This window comes from Panthera tigris, chromosome E2 (assembly GCF_018350195.1).
Source record: "Panthera tigris isolate Pti1 chromosome E2, P.tigris_Pti1_mat1.1, whole genome shotgun sequence".
Taxonomy (NCBI): Eukaryota; Metazoa; Chordata; class Mammalia; order Carnivora; family Felidae; genus Panthera; species Panthera tigris.
In genome coordinates, this window is record NC_056674.1 from 6,946,075 (window position 1) to 6,964,904 (window position 18,830).

The 18,830-nt window shown below is 43.4% G+C and overlaps 1 protein-coding gene and 1 long non-coding RNA gene across 3 annotated transcripts; one reads left to right on the plus strand and one right to left on the minus strand.

Moving 5' to 3' along the window:
• Positions 1 to 3,093: 3,093 nt before the first annotated feature.
• Positions 3,094 to 10,878, minus strand: LOC102970478 (N-formyl peptide receptor 2). 2 transcript variants are annotated; one of them, XM_007074220.3, is made up of 2 exons: positions 10,848 to 10,878; positions 3,094 to 5,254 (listed from the first exon to the last, which is right to left on the minus strand). In XM_007074220.3, exon 2 carries the CDS (start codon positions 5,241 to 5,243, stop codon positions 4,188 to 4,190), a length of 1,056 nt encoding a protein of 351 aa, XP_007074282.1. In that variant the 5' UTR covers positions 5,244 to 5,254; positions 10,848 to 10,878; the 3' UTR covers positions 3,094 to 4,187. The 2 variants fall into 2 exon arrangements, with proteins under 2 accessions (XP_007074282.1, XP_042826311.1); XM_042970377.1 differs by lacking the exon at positions 10,848 to 10,878 and adding an exon at positions 6,185 to 6,366.
• On the plus strand, positions 6,421 to 12,591 carry LOC122234361. The gene is made up of 3 exons (XR_006212137.1): positions 6,421 to 6,555; positions 11,643 to 11,724; positions 12,120 to 12,591. It is a non-coding gene; the product is annotated as an uncharacterized LOC122234361 (long non-coding RNA).
• The last annotated feature ends 6,239 nt before the right edge of the window (positions 12,592 to 18,830 follow it).

Sequence of the window (18,830 nt, forward strand, 5' to 3'; positions counted from 1 at the left end):
TTGCATGGGTGTGGGTGTGTGATTTATTGTGAGGTGTCCACTCGCATGATTATGGAGGCTGAGAATTTGGAGTTGGAAAGGGTGAGGAAGATGTCTTGCTGATTAGTAACTTGTTAGCTGTTCCTGAGAACCTCTCCTTTTAGAATAGAATTACCTCACCCCCATCTGCCATTTCAAGACCAAAGCAGCTCCAGAGGATCTCAAACAAGATACTGTACAGCAACCTTTCTGTTAAGATTTATTTTGCTGGGGCGCCTGAGTGGCTCAGTCGGTTGGGTGACCGACTTTGGCTCAGGTCATGATCTCATGGTTCGTGAGTTCAAGCCCCGCATCAGGCTCTGGGCTCTCAGCCCAGAGCCTGCTTGGGATTCTGTCTCTCCCCCTCTCTCTGCCCCTCCCCTGCTCATGTGTTCTCTCGCTTGTGTGCTCTCTCTCTCTCAAAAGTAAATAAACATTAATTTTTTTTTTTATTTTGCTAACTTAACTGCCCACATTGCCCTCCTAAGAGCTGCCTCACCACCCCATAAGAAGACCATTTGTTCTTGGGTGTGGACTTTAAAGATATATCTGTGTTTCCAAGATCTGTTACTGGTTCTTGGTCGGTTCTCTTGTAAAGAGAACACTTATTCAACTGCTAATCAGCACAGGAATCTGATTGTACACACAGCTACCAGGGAGCTTTGTGAATGAATACAGATTCCTGCATTCTGTATCAGACTCTGTCGATCAGATGGCTTGGTGCTGCAGTGACCTAACCCATATTTAAAAACACACCTCCCCAGGTGATTCTGATGGAACAGCATCAGTTGTAGAACCTTATTTGGGAAACAGTTACCTAGATGGTATTTGGAGCTGGGAGAGCCAGGAGATGGAAACACAAGGAAAAAACACAGTTGCTCAATCTTCAGTGTCCCAAGATTATGAGACATTCACACAAAGTCCCTTTTTATCTAGTAGCGAGTTTATCTTAGGGTGGGATGAGTTACAGGAGACATGCCCACTCTCCTATCTCTGGAATGAACATTCTGGAATGAATGAGGGGGACTTCCTGGATTACAAAACAGATTTCCTTGTTCAGATGCACTTGGAAATTCGCTTTGGGGGAACTCACCTGGAAGAGAATCTGGTTCTTCTAGAGGACTCTCCCAGTGAGGTTAGGTTGTAGAGCTGAGGAGGCGGCCAGACGCCTGTTTCCTTGCTTAGTTTTCTGGAAGCCACAAGGTGGAGCTCTATTTCTAAGTCTGTTTTCTTTAGCGCTTAAAGGACACCAAAGCTGGGATTGTTCACTGCTGCTTGCTTCCCTTTGACCCCTCAGCTCTCCTTGTCCTAATAAATCCAAATTTAGAGAACTGCAGTGTCTGTACGAATGGGTTGCCCTACTTGAATCAGCCTAAATCCAGAAGCTATGAAGTTTTCCTGGTATGAAGGAAAAGGGATCTGAATTTCCCTGAACTGTTAAAAAAAAAAAAAAAAAAAAAAAAGGAATCTAACAAACCTAAGGGCAAAAACAGATAGAAGATAAACATGGAGATTAACATATTTGCATAAAGGAAATCCCCATGTACCACCAGCAGTAGAGATCACAGCATTCCAGAAGCGATCAGCTGCAACATACATTTTCCTGATCAGTTTCTCTCCTTTCTTCCAATTATATAACCACTATCTTGATTATGGCAATCAATTCATCACTTTCCTTCATAATTTTACTGCATAGGTCTGTATCTCTAAACTGTATAGTTTAGGGGCATCTGGGTGGCTCAGTCATTTAAGTGTCTGACTCTTGATTTGGGCTCAGGTCATGAGCTCATGGTTTGTGGATTTGAGCCCCGTGTCCAGCTCTGCACTGATGGTACAGAGTCTGCTTGGGATTCTCTCTCTCCCTCTCTCTGCCCCTCCTCCGCTTGTGCTCGCCCCCTCTCTCTCAAAATAAATAAATAAATAAACAAATAAATAAATAAATAAATAAAAATACAGTTCAACTTTATTAACTAAAAATTTTGAAAACATAAATGGAATGCTGTACATACTGTTGTCTTTTTATTTTGTCTATGTGATAGATTCATGTTGTAGTTTTTAAATATTTTATTGCTGAAGAGTAATTTACTATTACTACACTTTATTCTGTTAATGAACTTTTGGGTTGTTTATAGTTTGGGGCTGTTGTAAACAATTCTACAGTGACCATTTGTGAAAACATGTGCTGTTGACATGAATATATAAAATTGAGGGTATGTGGAATTGCTGGGTATAGGAATCTTTTTTTTAAGATTTTTAATTTATTTTTATTTTTTTTTTAATGTTTATTTTTGACAGAGAGAGAGACAGAGCATGAGCAGGGGAGGGGCAGAGAGAGAGGGAGACACAGAATCCGAAGCAGGCTTCAGGCTCTGAGCTGTCAGCCCAGAACCCGATGTGGGACTTGAACCCACAAACCGTGAGATCATGACCTGAGCCTAAGTTGGACGCTTAACCGACTGAGCCACCCAGGAGCCCCTGGGTGAAGGACTTTTGATAACAAGACTACCTAATATTTATTTTGAGTTCTTTCTTTTGCCAATGCATCAGGAAAGTATGTTACACAGTAATGGATTATTTGCAAGTGATTATTTGCAGAAAGCCAAAAAAAAAAAAAATGAAAAATGAAAAAAAAAAAAAAAAGCCGACTATTATTGTAGACTGATTTATGTCAAAACAGAAGCACCAAGCAACAGTCAGAGTGCTTTACTTGAAGTAGAAATTCAAAACCAGATTCATAAAAATGTAAGCTACATGGGAATTTATAAATCTTGTAAACTGCAATGATATGAGGGTCAGAGATCATTTTAGCTAGCTTTAAAGGTTCTCACTTGGGGCGCCTGGGTGGCTCAGTCGGTTAAGCGTCCAACTTCAGCTCAGGTCACGATCTCGCGGTCCATGAGTTCGAGCCCCGCGTCGGGCTCTGGGCTGATGGTTCAGAGCCTGGAGCCTGCTTCAGATTCTGTGTCTCCCTCTCTCTGCCCCTCCCCTAATCATGCTCTGTCTCTCTCTCTCAAAAATAAATAAAACATTAAAAATTTTTTTAATAAAATAAAGGCTCTCACTTGATATCTGGATGATACCATTGTTTATTTATTCATCAATTCAATATTTATTGAGTGTCTGTCTATCACATGTTAGGCACTATATTACACATATGGTATGGGGATCCATTGGTGAACAGTATGGACCAAAATCCCTGCCTTCAGATAGCTTACATTCTCATTATGTAAAGGAAAGCATACCAGGTACTACACACAGTTATTATACCATTTCATGCCAATAGATTTGACAGTTTGGATGAAATGGCTAAATTTATTAAACGTCACAGTTTGTCAAAATTGATGGAAGAGGAAATAGAAAATCTGAATAGTCCCATAACTATGAAAGAAATTGAACTCGTTACTAAAAGCCTTCCCAGAAAGAAAACCCAGGGCCAACTGTCTTCGCTGGTGAATTTCTGAACATTTATGAAAGAATATAATCAGAGAAATCACTTCCCAAGTCTGTGTAGGAGGCCATTAGAAGTTTGGTGCAAAAGCTGACCAGGATATTAGTGGAAAGGAAAATAACAGACCCATCTTTACATAAACATAAATGCATAAGTTATAAACAAATCTAGTGACATAAATTATAATTAGACAAAATACATCATGACCAATCCTGGTTTATTCTAGGAACGCAAGGGTAGTTTCACATGCAAAAATCAATCAAGGTAATGTATGATGGCGTAAATAAAAGGATAAAAATAATATCTTCATATATGCATAAAATTCATTTGATACAGTTCTATAGCCATTCATGATTTTTAAAGGAAGAAAACACTTAGTAAACTATTAATACAAAGAAATTCCTGTAATCTTATTAAAAATAGCTTAAAGTAAAACCTACAGCAAACATCTTAATGGTAAAATAACTAAAGTTTTCCCCTTACCATACCCTCTTATCTAAGCGTTACCAGTTCCCCATCACTTTCTCTTCTCCTCCCTTATACCCCTTTAAAGTCTCCACTTATCCCAGGGGAAGAAGCTGAGGCCCAAAATCCAAAAATGACATCTTATGTCACTTTTTCCTTTCATGATGCGTGTCTCAGTATGACCCAAGGTAAGATGGAACTGGAAATGGGAGAAGGGTAGGAGCATACAGAGCTCAAAAATGTCCCCCAGCTGCCCTCACATTGCCTGTAACTCTGCTTCTTCATGAGGTAAAGTGGATCTGTTTGTTGTGTCACTGGTCTGGGATAAGTCCTCAGTAAGGGCCCTCTCCAGACTGGCAGGCAGGGAGTGGATCAGTCTCTCTCGGAAGTCTTGGCCCATGAAGACGTAAAGGATTGGATTGAGGCAGCTGTTGAAAAAGGCCAGGGAGCTTGTTGGATTAGTCAGGACATCAAGGATTTTGTACTTGCCCTCAAACAGTATCTGTTTGAGCCAGACTGTGCTTAAAAGGGCAACCATTTGAAAGGGGAACCAACAGAGAAAGAAGGAAGCCACAACAGCAGTAAGGACCCTTAAGGGACGGCTGGATTTAATCATGCCTTTTTTACGTATCTTGGCAGCAATGAGCCCATAGCAGATAGCAACAATGGACATTGGCATACTGAAGCCAATGATAAACCGGATGATCCCTCTGATTGTCAACATGGTGATAGCCACCTTCAACCTCTGTTCAGTACTGTTGCCCCAGTGTGCAAAGGTGAAAGTACAGTATATATTCCCTGTTCCATCATTTACTGTAGTCAAGAAGATGAAAACTGGCAAGGTAAGGACTAGGGCAAAAATCCAGGGTCCAATGATGAGTTTTGTAGCCAGACTTACAGTGCGGTGGTTCTGGGCCCAGACTGGATGCAAGACACAAATACAGCGGTCCAGGGCAATGAAAGCAATGAGGAAGACACTTCCAAACAGGTTGATGTCCACCACAATGTGAATTACCTTACACAGGAACCAGCCAAAAGGCCACCGTTCTTTCATGGCCATTGAGACAATGAGAAATGGCAGAGTGGCAGTGAAAGAGAAGTCGGCCAAGGCCAAGTTCAGGTAACAGATGGTGGTGACGCTGCGTGCCATCCGGAATCCAGCCACCCAGATCACAAGCCCATTGCCCAGGATGCCAAAGACAAAGGTGATCCCAAGCACCACCAGTGATAGGATCCACAGAACAGTGTAGCCAGCAGACTCGTGGAGTATCTCTTCATATTCATTTGGAGCGATGGAGTGGTTGGTTTCCATCTTGCACACACCTGAAACATTTCAACAATGGCCATTTCCAATCCATGAACCATCTTACAGCCTCCCTATTCATGGACAACATCAACTACCACTCCAACTAGGACCCCCACTCTACTGAAACTTGGCCGGTTATACTGTAAAATTGACACTCTTTTGGCTATTACTTTGGGAAAGGATAGTTCTCCATATTCCCATAATAATTCATATGCATTCCACCTATCAGGCTGATTGCTTAGCCAAGAGGATTACAACGCTCCTGTTTACTACCAGAAGACTACACCGAGGGTGAATAGATAAGAGAAATTGATTAGGAGCCAGTTACAGCTTAGTGAGGGAAGCGCTAGACTCAGAGTCAGCAGAGGAGGCACATTGCTTAATGTCATGCAGAGTTTCTCAGCCTTGGCACCATTGAACATTTGGAGCTGGATAATGCTTAGCTGTGGAAGACTTTCCTGTACATTGTACAATGTTTTAGCAACATCCCTGGCCCCCATCTAGCAGCCCCACCCCCAGTTGTGACATGCAAAAGTATCTACAGACATTATCAAATGTCCCCTGAGTGGGTGGGTGGGGGAGAATCACTCCCAGTTGAGAGCCACTGTTAACAGTATGAAGAGTGTTGGGCTCTGGGGGGAGGTCAGTCTGTATTCTCGTCTGACACCTGCCCAGTGGGTTCTTGGTGACATCTCTTTGAGCTTCGGTTTGCTCCTCCACAGAATAGAGGCCATTTTATGGAGGAGACTGATTTTCAGGTGAGGGTTAGTTGAGAGCGGACATGGAAATCTTTCAGGCAGGACCAAGTGAGTCTAACAGATGGGAACTTTCAGTTTTCCCCAGGCTCTATGCTGTGTCCCGGGGCTTAGTCCTGGGCCATCCACGCATCATGGAATCTCAAGTTCAGGTCAAGTACAGTGCTCACAACAGTAGCAGCTGGTACTTACGAGCATTTTCCATATGCCAAGAGTTCCTGTAGCCCTCACCACAACCCTTGTGTATGGCGTTTGAGGATTGACGTGTGCCAGAATCTGAGCTCCACCAGACAGATTCCACCAGAATTATCCTCTCAACCTTCTTTCACCTGCTATACTTCCATAACAGAGTCAAGTTCTCTCTACCCACTCACTAAGCACCCTACAAGGCACTCAGAAGGGATGATTTTGCTGCAACAGGGAAAGCCAATTGTGCAATGACAGGAGAGGAAAGTCCAGTGAGACAAAGTTGTAAAATTAGGGCCGCACCCTGGTTGCAGTGTGGGACACAGAACCTGCAAACCACAGACGATACCCCAGTGGATTATGATGACTACTATTTGGTAAGCCCCTCAAATGTGCCAGTCACTGTACCTTTTATGATCTCCAATTACAACAGTCTTGCTTTTGGATAAGTATGATTACCACATAATTGGGGCGCCTGGGTGGCTCAGTCAATTAAGCGTCCCACTCTTGACTTCTGCTCAGGTCATGATCTCGCTGTTTGTGAGCTCGGGCCCAACATCGGGCTCTGTGATTGCGGAGCCTGCTTGGGATTCGCTCTCTCTCCCTGTCTCTCTGCCCCTACCTTGCTCTCTCTCAAAATAAATAAATAGACTTAAAAAAAATAAAAAACTGAAGTATCATTACCACATAACGTAAAAGGAAGCCATGACTCTGGCAGGGGAAGTGACTTGTCCAGTGTCGCAATTACTAAGGGGCACAGTTGGATTTCTGACCGAATTTCATATGGCAGCTCAGCATTTGTGTGTCTGCTGACTCTACTTCTCCAGCATATTTGCATTTCCAAGTTTTGAAATAACTGTTGTAGTTCCACTTCCTCCCGTCTGCTTTTCCCTGGCCTCTCCCCTCCTCATCTGTGCGCTCATCTGATGCCTTTGCCTCATATTTTAACGGAAAATGGTAACCATTGGAACTTTGTAGCCTTCCCTGCCCCAAACCTTCCAATCTGCCTGCACTGCTACAGTCAGTGTAGAGTTCTCGTTCATCCCAGTGGCTACCTTCCCATGTTTGCTCTGGATCCCTCTCTACCTCACCTTCCCAAGAACTTTCCTCCTGCATTATCCCTTTTTTTTTTTTTTTTTTTACCAAGAACAAAAATCCAAGATTTTCTTAATACTAGATTATGTTATCTTATCTCTTCCCCTTACAAAGAAACCATCCCAGGGGCTCCTGGGTGGCTGAGTCAGTTAAGCAACAGACTTGATCTGGGCTCAGGTCATGGATTCATGGTCGTGAATTCAAGCCCCGCATCAGGCTCTGTGCTGACAGTGCAAAGGGTGCTTGGGATTCTCTCTCCCCTCTCTCTCTCTCTGCCCCTACCCAGCTCTCACTCTCTCTCTCTCTCTCTCTTGAAATAAATAAACTTCAAAAAAAATTTTTTTAAATAAAAAGAAACCATCCTGGGGACCCAAGGGGCCCAGTTGGTCAAACATCTGACTCTTGATCTCAGCTCAGGTTTTGAGCTCAGGTCTTGATCTCAGGGTCGTGAGTTCAAGCCCCACGTTGGGCTCCACACTGGGTGTGAAGCTTACTTTAAAAAATAAGTGGGGCATCTGGGTGGCTCAATGGGTTAAGCATCCAACTTCAGCTCATGATCTCACAGTTTGTGGATTCAAGCCCTGAGTTGGGGTCTCTGCTGTCAGCACAGAGCCTACTTTAGATCCTCTGTCCCCCTCTCCTTTTGCTCCTCCCCCACACTCTCTCTCAAAAATAAACCTAATAAGTAAATAAACAAATAAATGAATATTTAAAAATAAAAAGAGGGGCGCCTGGGTGGCTCAGTCGGTTGAGCATCCGACTTCAGCTCAGGTCATGATCTTGCCGTACATGAGTTCAAGCCCCGCATCAGGCTCTGTGCTGACAGCTCGGAGCCTGGAGCCTGTTTCAGACACTGTGTCTCCCTCTCTCTCTGCCCCTCCCCGACTCATGCTCTGTCTCTCTCTCTGTCAAAAATAAATAAACATTAAAAAAAAATTAAAAAAAAATAAAAAGAAACCATCCTGTTCCGTTTTTTTAAAGATTTCATTTTTAAGAAATCTCTATACCCAACATGGGGTTTAAAGTCACAGCCCTGAGATCAAGAGTCACACACTCCACTGACTGAGCCAGCCAAGAGCCCCCTCTAAATTTCACTTTCGATGTTAGGGCAGCCCAGGGTTTGTACCTGCTCCCCTCCGTCCTCTCTATGTAGTCTTTCCATAGGTAGTATCATCTGGTCTCATGGCTTATACTACACTGATAACTTCCTTTTTAGGTTTTGTTTATTTAAGTAATCTCCACACCCAACAACCCCGAGGTCAAGAGTCCCACACTCCACCAGCTGAGCCAACCCAGGGCACCTATACTGAAAACTTCTCATCTAAGGCATCAGCCTTGGCTTCTCCTTAGAGCTCTAGCCTGATATAACCACCTGACTTCTTGACAGCTCCCTGTGGGAATGCCATAGGCACTCCAAACCTGACATTACCCAAACCAAACTGAACTATTCCATCCTCCCAAATCTGCCTCTCTCACAGTATCCTGTATCTATTTGGAATGTAAACACCCAGCTGTTAAAGCTCCAAATCTAAATCGTGTCCTTGCTGTCTTTGCCTTATCACCCAAAGCAATCCAAGTTTATAGATTCTGTCTGCAAAGCAACTGAATCCACACCCAGAATCACTTCCATCTCCACTGCCCTTGCCCATGCCCCCTCTTCTGGTCTGCATGTTTCCACTGGCCTTACAAATAGCTTGTTCCTGTTCCGAATGCCTCCCCCCACTCACCCCAAAACATCCATTCTCCAGACAGTGGCCGTATGACCTTTTAAAAACACAGATCATGACATTATTCTGTTCAACACCCTCCAGTGGTTTCCAAACTCCACACTCAAGCTTACCAAGCGCTGTTGGATCTGCCCTGTCTACCCTTCTTTTGTGACCCAATTTCCAAAGTGTGGGGAGTCCCTACACCAACAAACAATTTCTAAGAATTCAGCTCAGTTCTGACACCGTCAGATCACACCGGTTAAAGGTTCAGTCCTAAAAGATGCCCCTCCTGCCCCTGGGCCAAATCAGACACCAGCTGCAAGCCCAGGGTACCTGTGTGACTGACTGACTGGCTGTAAATCAGAGGTTCCCATAACCTCTTCCTCACAAAACTTAATGATTTCCAGAACCCAGAGAAATATTTTACGTACTAGATCACCAGTTGATTAGAAAAGGTTGTAACTTAGGAACAGCCAGTTGGAAGAGATGCATGGGGCCAGGTATGAGGCAAAGGCGCGAGACTTCTATGGGCCCTCCAAGTGTGCCGCTCTCCAGGCATCTCCATATGTTTTCACCAACCCGGAAGCTCTCTGAACCCTGCGTCCTTTTGGGGTTTTATGGAGTGTTCATTACATAGGCATGACTGATTAACTCATTGGGGTTAATGAGGATTGGGGATTGAACTGGGGATTGAACTCAGTTTCTACCACTTCTTCTCTCCCTGGAGGTCAGGGGGCTGAACCTGAAAGTTCTGGCAACCAGCCCCCAGCCTTAGGTGCCTCCCCCAAATCACTCATTAACATAACAAAAGACACCTCTATTGCTCTCATCACTTAGGAAATTCCCAGGGTTTTAGGAACTTGGTGCCAGAAACAGGATGAAGACCCGACATATATTTCTTATTATGTATCACAACATCACACTGGATCGTACTTCATACATTCACTGTGATCTTCTTACATAATGGGCTCCATCCAAATTGAATTCCTTCAATTCCTCCAACATGCTGAGCTCACTGCCATCTCGGGGCTTCTGGATCCTCTGTTCCTTCTGCCTACGATGCTCTTTCAGGCTTCCCACATTTGGCTCTTACTGAATATTCAGTCCAAGCTTAGATACTAACATGTTCAGAGGCCCCACCTGGCCCATAATGCAAAGCAGCTATACCAGATATTTTTCCTGTGTATCCATTTGTTTATTTTCTACTCTAAATATCCTCCACATTAGCATATATGCTAGAAGACTACCAAATTCTTTCAATGTTATACTTCTAGAGTAACGCTCTCCAATGGAAACATAAATGTAAGCCATAAATATGAGCCATATATGAGGGTTACCATTCTCTTTACAAAGTAAAATAAATTGATTATAATAACATATTAACTTTGATAATATATTCTATGTAAGCCAACATATCAAAAGAATATTATTTGAAAATGTAACCAATATAAGAGTCATGAGTCAGGGGGCTCCTGGGTGGCTCAGTTGGTTGAGCGTCATAATCTCACAGTGAGTGGGTTCGAGCCCCACTGTGCTGTCAGCACAGAGCCCGCTTTGGATCCTCTGTCCCAGTCTCTCCTTGCCCCTCCCCTGCCTGTGCTTTCTCTCTCTCAAAAATAAATATTAAAAAAAAAAAGTTACCAATCAGATATTTTACATTCTTTTTTCATGCTAAGTCTTTGAATATAACATTGGTTTCACACTTCCCAGCACATCGCGGTTTGGCCTAGCAAGAGCTCAACAGCCATATGTGGCAAGTGGATTCTGTATTGGACAGCCCGGCCTAAGGGCTTAGGAGGTATCTGCCACCTAAGGAGGTAGAGGTTCAAATAATAAGTTTTGAAATTGTCAAGCCCCCAACTTACCACCAGCTGAGATCCTTTTTCTGTCTCTAGTTCCTGGCTTCCTGCAGAGTGACTCAACTCGGGCAGATGCTTTATTGGATAAGGGGGAGGGACAGTGGAGCTGGGACCAATCAGGTGACAGAAACCCAGGCTTCTTGCAGTTTCCAGAAAGCAATCTGGATGTGTTGTCAGCATCCCCTTCTTAGAAGTCTGAATATTCCCCTCACCTCCAACCTACTGTGGGAGACAGGAATTCAGCCCTCTAAATGTCAAGAATCAAGGAATCTGGATGTCAAAGCCCTCCCTTTCTCCTTCAGGGATTCAAGAAAATGAAAGAAACAATTAGTGAGATGAGAGGAACTCAAGGCAAGCAATAAAAAGCATAGAAGATAGTCAAAATCTTGTTTCTTTACTCACACAACAGTTTTTTTTTTTTAGTTTATTTTTTAAGTAGGCTCCATGCCTGGCATGGAGCCCAAAATGGGGCTTGAACTCACGACCCTGAGATCGAGAGTCAGATAGTTAACTGACTGAACCACCCAGGCACCCCTGCCCATGTAGCACTCATGATACCAAATGTGTAGTAAAGGGCTCAATCCCACAAGCCTCCCCCATTTCAGATGCTACTTCTCAGCTTGCCACATGTACTTCTGACTGACCAGCTAAATCAGGGGCTCCTGTGACCCCCTTAGGTTCAATAATTTGCTAGAGTGGCCCAACAAACTCAGGAAGGCAATTTGCTTGTGTTTACCAGTTTATTATGTAAAGGTTATGACTCAAAAACAACCAAAGCCTGTGTCCATCTTGTCATTTCAGATGAAATAAAGAACAATAGGGTTTGTATCAACCCCCAGGCACAGCTGGACAGCCAAGGAATCTGTGGGAACCCTACTAGCTTGTAAGTAGTTAATCAGCACTACCCTAAAGATATAATCACAAGGGGTACCTAGTGAAACCTCTAACATAAAAAATAAAGATATTTTTCAGGGCACCTGGGTGGCTCAGTCAGTTAAGCGTCCGACTTCTGCTCAGGTCATGATCTCACAGTTCATGAGTTCGAGACCGCATCAGGCTCTGTGCTGACAGCTCGGAGCCTGAAGCCTGCTTTGGATTCTGTGTCTCCTTCTTTCTCTGCCCCTCCATGACTCACACTCTATCTCTCTCTCTCAAAAATAAAAATAAACATTAAAAAATTTTTTTTTAATTGGAAGGAAGTAGATTCTGAGTCTGAACAAGAATTGAGTTTATTATAATTCTTCCAGTCCACCATCCATCCCATTGGTTTTCTTCCAGGGGCTTCCTGAACATGACCACGAAATGGCTGCCATTGTTCCAGACATCACCATCATGGCCACATAACCTCCCAAGCCAGGAGAATGGGGATGGGCAGAAAAACAGACTTCATTAATATGCCTCTCTCATTTTATAAGGAAGGAAAATCTGTTCTGCTGTCTTTGCAAAACCTCTTCTTACTTTCCACTGGCAGAACCAAGTAATATACCCATTTCTAGACCAATGCCTGACACACACACACACACACACACACACACACACACACAAAGTTTTAATGAAGTTGCCCTGATTGGCTTACGATGAAGGAAATTGCCACCTGGATAAAATGGAGTCCACTTATCAAGGAAGAAAGGTGGTAGATAAGTGTATAGGTATAGATCTCCAAAGGAGTTCTCCCTTGCTGGTTCCTGGGGACGTAGAAAGTAATCAGACATGGGCTCTGACCGACTGAATAAAGAGATGAGACAGTGAAGGGCTTGTGTCACTGACTTAGGTCCTTTGGGTTCTCCGAGCAATAGAAATTTACTAGAGGCATTGACTAGAGGAGTTTCAGGCTTTCATTGGAGCTTATGCTCAAGCACAAGGGTCCTTTGTGCTGGTTCTCTGGCAAAGGCCAGAGAACGTTCTGTAAAAGAGACTGAGATGGGGCAGGAGTGACTCTAAGTCATGTAGTTGGGGAGAGATACAGGAAATTGGGTGCACAGGTATAGTGAACAGAACATGCTTCATCGTGCATTGCATGTCTCATTAGTATGTTAAATCTCCACCCCTGGGAGTGTTTTTAGTATTATAATCGGGGAAGAAGTCAGTGAAAGGTCAGTGCTGGGGTCCACTCTTGGCGCAGGCTGGTTTTGATTTGTCTTTGCCAGTTGAGACCCTCCTTTGGTAAGCATCCTGCTTCCACATTCCTGCAAAATATGCTACTTAAGGGGCCTAGGGCTTCACCTATCAAGGGACACTGGGTTGCTTAATCAGGATTGAGGGGACTCAAGTCCAGTCCCTGCTCTGTCTCACTTGGTCACAGTAGAGTGAGAGTATACATAGTGATAGAGAGATGCCTGGGTTTTTATGCGAACCTCCAAAAGAAACAGCTAAACTCAGACTGACAAGACCTAGTAGTATAGAGATGTTGCCTAGAGGGAACATCTAGGCTGGGTCTTAGAGGCTCAGGTAAAGAAGAGAAAGAAAATTGCATTCCAGGCAGAGGGGAGTGAAAATGCACAGGGGAGAGGCCAAGAAATAGGTTAAGTTGGTTATTGGAGCGTAGGTAGTGAGGCAGAGAGCAGTAAGTGATAGCAAGGGTCGTCTCTTAGAGGCTCTTCACTGCTACAAGGACTTGGACTTTCTTCTTAAGGAAATGAAAAGCCATTGGGACCATACCAAAATAGAAAGCTTCTGCACAGCAAAGAAACCCGTTAACCAAACAAAAAGACAACCTAATGAATGCGAGAAGATACTTGCAAATGATATATCCAATAAGGGGTTAATGTTCAAGATCTATAAAGAACTTATACAACTCAATACCGAGAAAACAAAAACAAAAACAAATAATCTGATTTTAAAGTGGGCAGAGGACCTGAATAAACGTTTCTCCAAAGAAGCCATCCAGATGGCCAACAGACACATGAACAGATGTTCAGCATCTCTAATCATCAGGAAGATGGAAATCAAAACCGCAATGAGATACCACCTCACACCTATTAAAATGGCTAGAATCAAAAAGACAGAAATAACAGGTATGGTGAGGATGTGGAGAAAAAGGAACCCTCATGTTGGTTGGAATGTAAATTGGCACAGCCACTGTTGGAGACAGTATAAAGGTTCCTCAAAAAATTAAAAATAGAAACAAAAGTAGAAATTCAACTACCAGGTATTTATCCAGAGAAAGCAAAAACACTAACTTAGTGTTTCATTACTGTTTAATTCTTTTTGAATTAAAAAAATAGAAGCGCCCTTATGTTTATTTGCAGCATTATTTACAATAGCCAGTGGGGTGCCCAGATGGCTTAGTTGGCTAAGTGTCTGACTCTTGATCTCAGCTCAGGACTTGGTCTCAGGGTCATGAGTTCAAAGCCCTGCGTTGGGCTCCATGCTGGGTGTGATGTGTACTTTAAAAACAAAATACCCAACATATGGAAGCAACCAAAGTGTCCATCAATAGATGAGTGGATACAAAATATGTGGTATACGTATACAATGGAATATTAGCCATAAAAAAGAATGAGATCTTGCTATTTGCAACAACATGGATGGACCCAGAGGGTATTATGCTAAGTGAAATATCGGTCAGAAAATGATAAATACTGTATCATTTCATTTATATGTAGAATCTAAAAAAATAAGACAAGTGAACAAACATGCAGAAACAAAACCATAAATACAAAGAACGAACCGTTGGTTGCCAGAGGCGGGTGGGGAGTGGGAATTGGCAAAATGGGTGAAGGGGAATGGGAGATACAGGTTTACAGTTATGCAATGAGTAAGTCATGGGGATGAAAGGTACAGCATAGGGAATATAGTCAATGGTATTGTGATCATGTTGTATGGTGACAGATGGGAGTTACATTTGTGGTGAGCATAGCATAATGTGTAGAGTTGTTGAATCACTATGTTGTACACCTATAAGTAATGTAACATTGTCAACTATACTTCAATTTTTTAAAAAATAGGAAAAATGAAAAGAAAGGGACTTGTCATTTAAACAAGAAAGGGACTTGTCAGATGCATGCTTCAGGAAAAAAAAAAAAAAAAGCCCTAGAGTTCTGCAAAGGAGTAGACTTGAGAATGCTCCCAATTGAAGCCAGAGACCGTAGAGTGGAGGGTCTTACAAAAGATTAAAGGAAAGTTGTTGAAGAGCTGCCCAGGGCAGGAACAGTGTCATAGAGAGGAAGTGTGGTCTGAGGAAAGATTGTTCAGGCTCAGGAGATGGGCTCTGGAGACTGGGCAGCCATGGGGAATGAGAAGGAAGAAGGGCTCTTAATGAATCCCTCGGTTTTTGAGTTCCTGTTACTATTGCTACATAATAAGCCACCTTAAAACATAGCGATGTTTGAAAACCAATTTGACAATAAATTATATTATTGATTATATTATATCATATTAAAAAAACATAGCGATGTCAAACAACCATTTTATTATGCTCATGGATTATATGGGTTAGGAATTAGAACAAGGCACAGAGGAGATGTTTCTTTCTGCCCCCCTAAGACTTGAAAGTTTGGAAGTGACTTGAAGGTTGGAGACTGGAGTCATCTGGAGCTTCCTTCATCTACGTGTCTGGTACCTGGGTTGGGATGACCCGAATGCCAAGAACCTACACAAGGCCTTTCCAGCATGGCGCCCCAGGATAATCAGATTTCTTCCATAATGACTGCCTTCCTCCAGAACGAGAGTCCCAAGAGAACCAGTAGAGGGGTGCCTGGATGGCTCAGTCGGTTAAGCATCCGACTTTGGCTTAGATCATGATCTCGCCATTCCCGAGTTCGAGCAGGGCTGTGTGCTGCCAGCTCAGAGCCTGGAACCTGTTTCAGATTCTGTGTCTCCCTCTCTGCCCCTCCCTGCTCATGCTCTGTCTCTCTCTGTCTCAAAAATACATAAACATTAAAAATAAAATAAAATAAAATAAAATAAAATAAAATAAAATAACCATACCAGGGTAATTTGGTGGGTTTGGGGGCCATCACTGATAGAATTCCATGAAGAGAAACAGAGAATATTTAGTTTCCTAGGGATGCCTCAACAAAACCACCACAGACTGGGCACCTTAGACAACAGAAACATATCTCCTCATGGTTCTGAAGGCTGAAAGTCCAAGATCAAGGTGTCAGCAGGACTGTTTTTTTCTGAGGGCTCCCTCTTTGGCTTGTACATGGATGTCTTCTCACTGTGTCTTCACATGATTTTTCTTCTGGGGCACCTGGGTGACTCAGTTGGTTAAGCGTCTGACTCTTGATCTCAGCTCAGGTCTTTTTTTTTTTTTTTTTTTAAGTTTATGTATTTTGACACGGAGAGAGAGCAAGTGAGGGAGAGGCAGAGAGAGAAAGGGAGAGAGAGAGAATCCCAAGCAGGCTCCACACTCAGCACGGAGCCGGATGCGGGGCTCGATCTCACAACCGCAATTTCATGACCTCAGCCGAAATCGAGAGTTTGACACTTAACCGACTGAGCCACCCAGATGCCCCTGGTTTTTATATTTTTTAATTACTGAATAAAACCAAAAGGATAATAATCTGTGTTAAATGAAATGACATAAAATTCCATTTTCAGCATCTTCAATAAAGTTTTATTGGCACACCACCGTGCTCATCGTCTACATATAGCCGATGACTATACTCACGCTATAATGGCAGGGTTGCATAGTTGTGACAGAGACACTACGGCCTGCAAAACACGGAAGATTTACTATTCTGGCCCTTTAGAGAAAATGTTAGCCAACCCCTGGGTTAGATGGCCTGATTGATTGCGGAAGGAGTCAAGGGTACGTTTGGGTTTCCAGCCCAGGCAATCTGGCTTCACCATCTCAGGCACTGCAGTTTACTGAAAGACTCTGAGGTTCACACAGGCCGCTTAGGATATCAGCCACCACAGGGGTCAGGGATTTTGCAATACAGGCAGGAATTTGCCCCACCAGGGCCAACCCCAAAATCATTTCCCCTTTGGCCTTACACACATTAGACAATGTGGACACTCAGGAATCAGAGTCCACTTGGGACTTGCCTTTTTTTTTTTTTTTTACCTTAGTCACTTTGCCTCTGTCAGTTCTGCAAGTCCTGGTGTGTCAATCATGGGCCACTTGGTAGCAAGGAATAAAACCTGCATATACTTCACGGCTTATGGGAAACAGGCAGGGGCATCCAAGAAGTCTGGTCTGGGGAAGTCAGACTCCCAAAGGCCTGGAAATTTGAGAGTTACACTCCACGGGGTCCCATGTCTCTTGTTTTCTCTCAGCACCTGAGCCCTTCTCCTCTATGAATAGTAGTGCCCTCTGCCATTCTTTTCACTTTAATTCCCAGCAAGACTGTGACTTCCTTTTGACTCCTGGTCACATCCACACTTGTTACCCTTCCTCCCTTGGGAACATTCTAAACTGTGTCTTCTATGTGTGCCTCCAGAGAAATTTTTATAAAATACACATCTGAACATACCCGACTTCTTTTAAAAATCTTCAGTGATTCCCGTTTCATCCTCATCCTCCTGACTTGAAGTGCTGTGGTGTGAAGTTAGGAGCTGTGGCAGCTGTCTTGCAGCCATTAGGTGGCAGTCTCCAGGAAGAAAGCCACCATATTGGGGATGATAAAATGGAAGAATTAAAAGTAAATGTTCTCGGGGCGCCTGGGTGGCTCAGTTGGTTGAGCGTCTGACTTCGGCTCAGATCGTGATCTCACAGCTCGTGAGTTCAAGCCCCGCATCGGGCTCTGTGCTGGCAGCTCGGAGCCTGGAGCCTGCTTCGGATTCTGTGTCTCCCTCTCTCTCTGCCCCTAACCCACTCGCATCCTGTCTCTCTCTCTCTCAAAAATAAATAAACATTAAAAAAAAATTAAAAAAAAAATAAACGTAAATGTTCTCTGAATAGACACTTCTCCAAAGAAGATGTCCAGATGGTGAACAGACACGTGAAAAAATGCTCAACATCACTCATCATTTGGAAAATATAAATTAAAACCACAATGAGATACCACCTCACACCGTAAGAATGGCTAACATTAACAACTCAGGCAACAACAGATGTTGGCAAGGATGTGGAGAAAGAGGATCTCTTTTGCACTGCTGGTGGGATTGCAAGCTGGTGCAGCCACTCTGGAAAAAGTATGGAGGTTCCTCAAAAAATTAAAAATAGAGGGGCGCCTGGGTGGCTCAGTTGGTTAAGCAGCCGACTTCGGCTCAGGTCATGATCTCGCGGTCTGTGAGTTCGAGCCCCGCGTCGGGCTCTGTGCTAACAGCTCAGAGCCTGGAGCCTGTTTCAATTCTGTGTCTCCCTCTCTCTGACCCTCCCCGGTTCATGCTCTGTCTCTCTCTGTGTCAAAAATAAATAAACGTTAAAAAAAAATTTAAAAAAATTAAAAATAGAACCATCCTACCACCCAGCCATTGTGCTACTGGGTATTTATCCAAGGGACACAGGTGTGCTGTTTTGAAGGGGCATGTGCACCCCAATGTTTATAGCAGCGCTATCAGCAATAGCCAAAGTATAGAAAGAGCCTAAACATCCATCAATGGATGACTGGATAAAGATGCGAGGGGCGCCTGGGTGGCTCAGTTGGTTAAGCGTCCGACTTCAGCTCAGGTCATGACCTAATGGTTTGTGGGTTTGAGCCCCGCGTCGGGCTCTGTGCTGACAGCTCAGAGCCTGGAGCCTGCTTCGGATTCTGTGTCTTCCTCTCTCCCTGCCCCTCCCCTGCTCACACTCTGTCTCTCAAAAATAAATAAATGTATAAAAATTTTTTTTAAAAAGATGTGGTATATATACAATGGAGTATTACTCGGCAAGCAAAAAGAATGAAATCTTGCCATCTGCAGTAGTGTGGATGGAACTAGAGGGTATTATGCTAAGCAAAATTAGTCAGAGAAAGACAAATATCATATGATTTCACTCATATGAGGAATTTAAGATACAAAACAGATGAACATAAGGGAAGGGAAGCAAAAGTAATATAAAAGCAAGGAGGGAGACAAAACATAAGAGACTTTTTAAATATAGAGGCCAAACAGAGG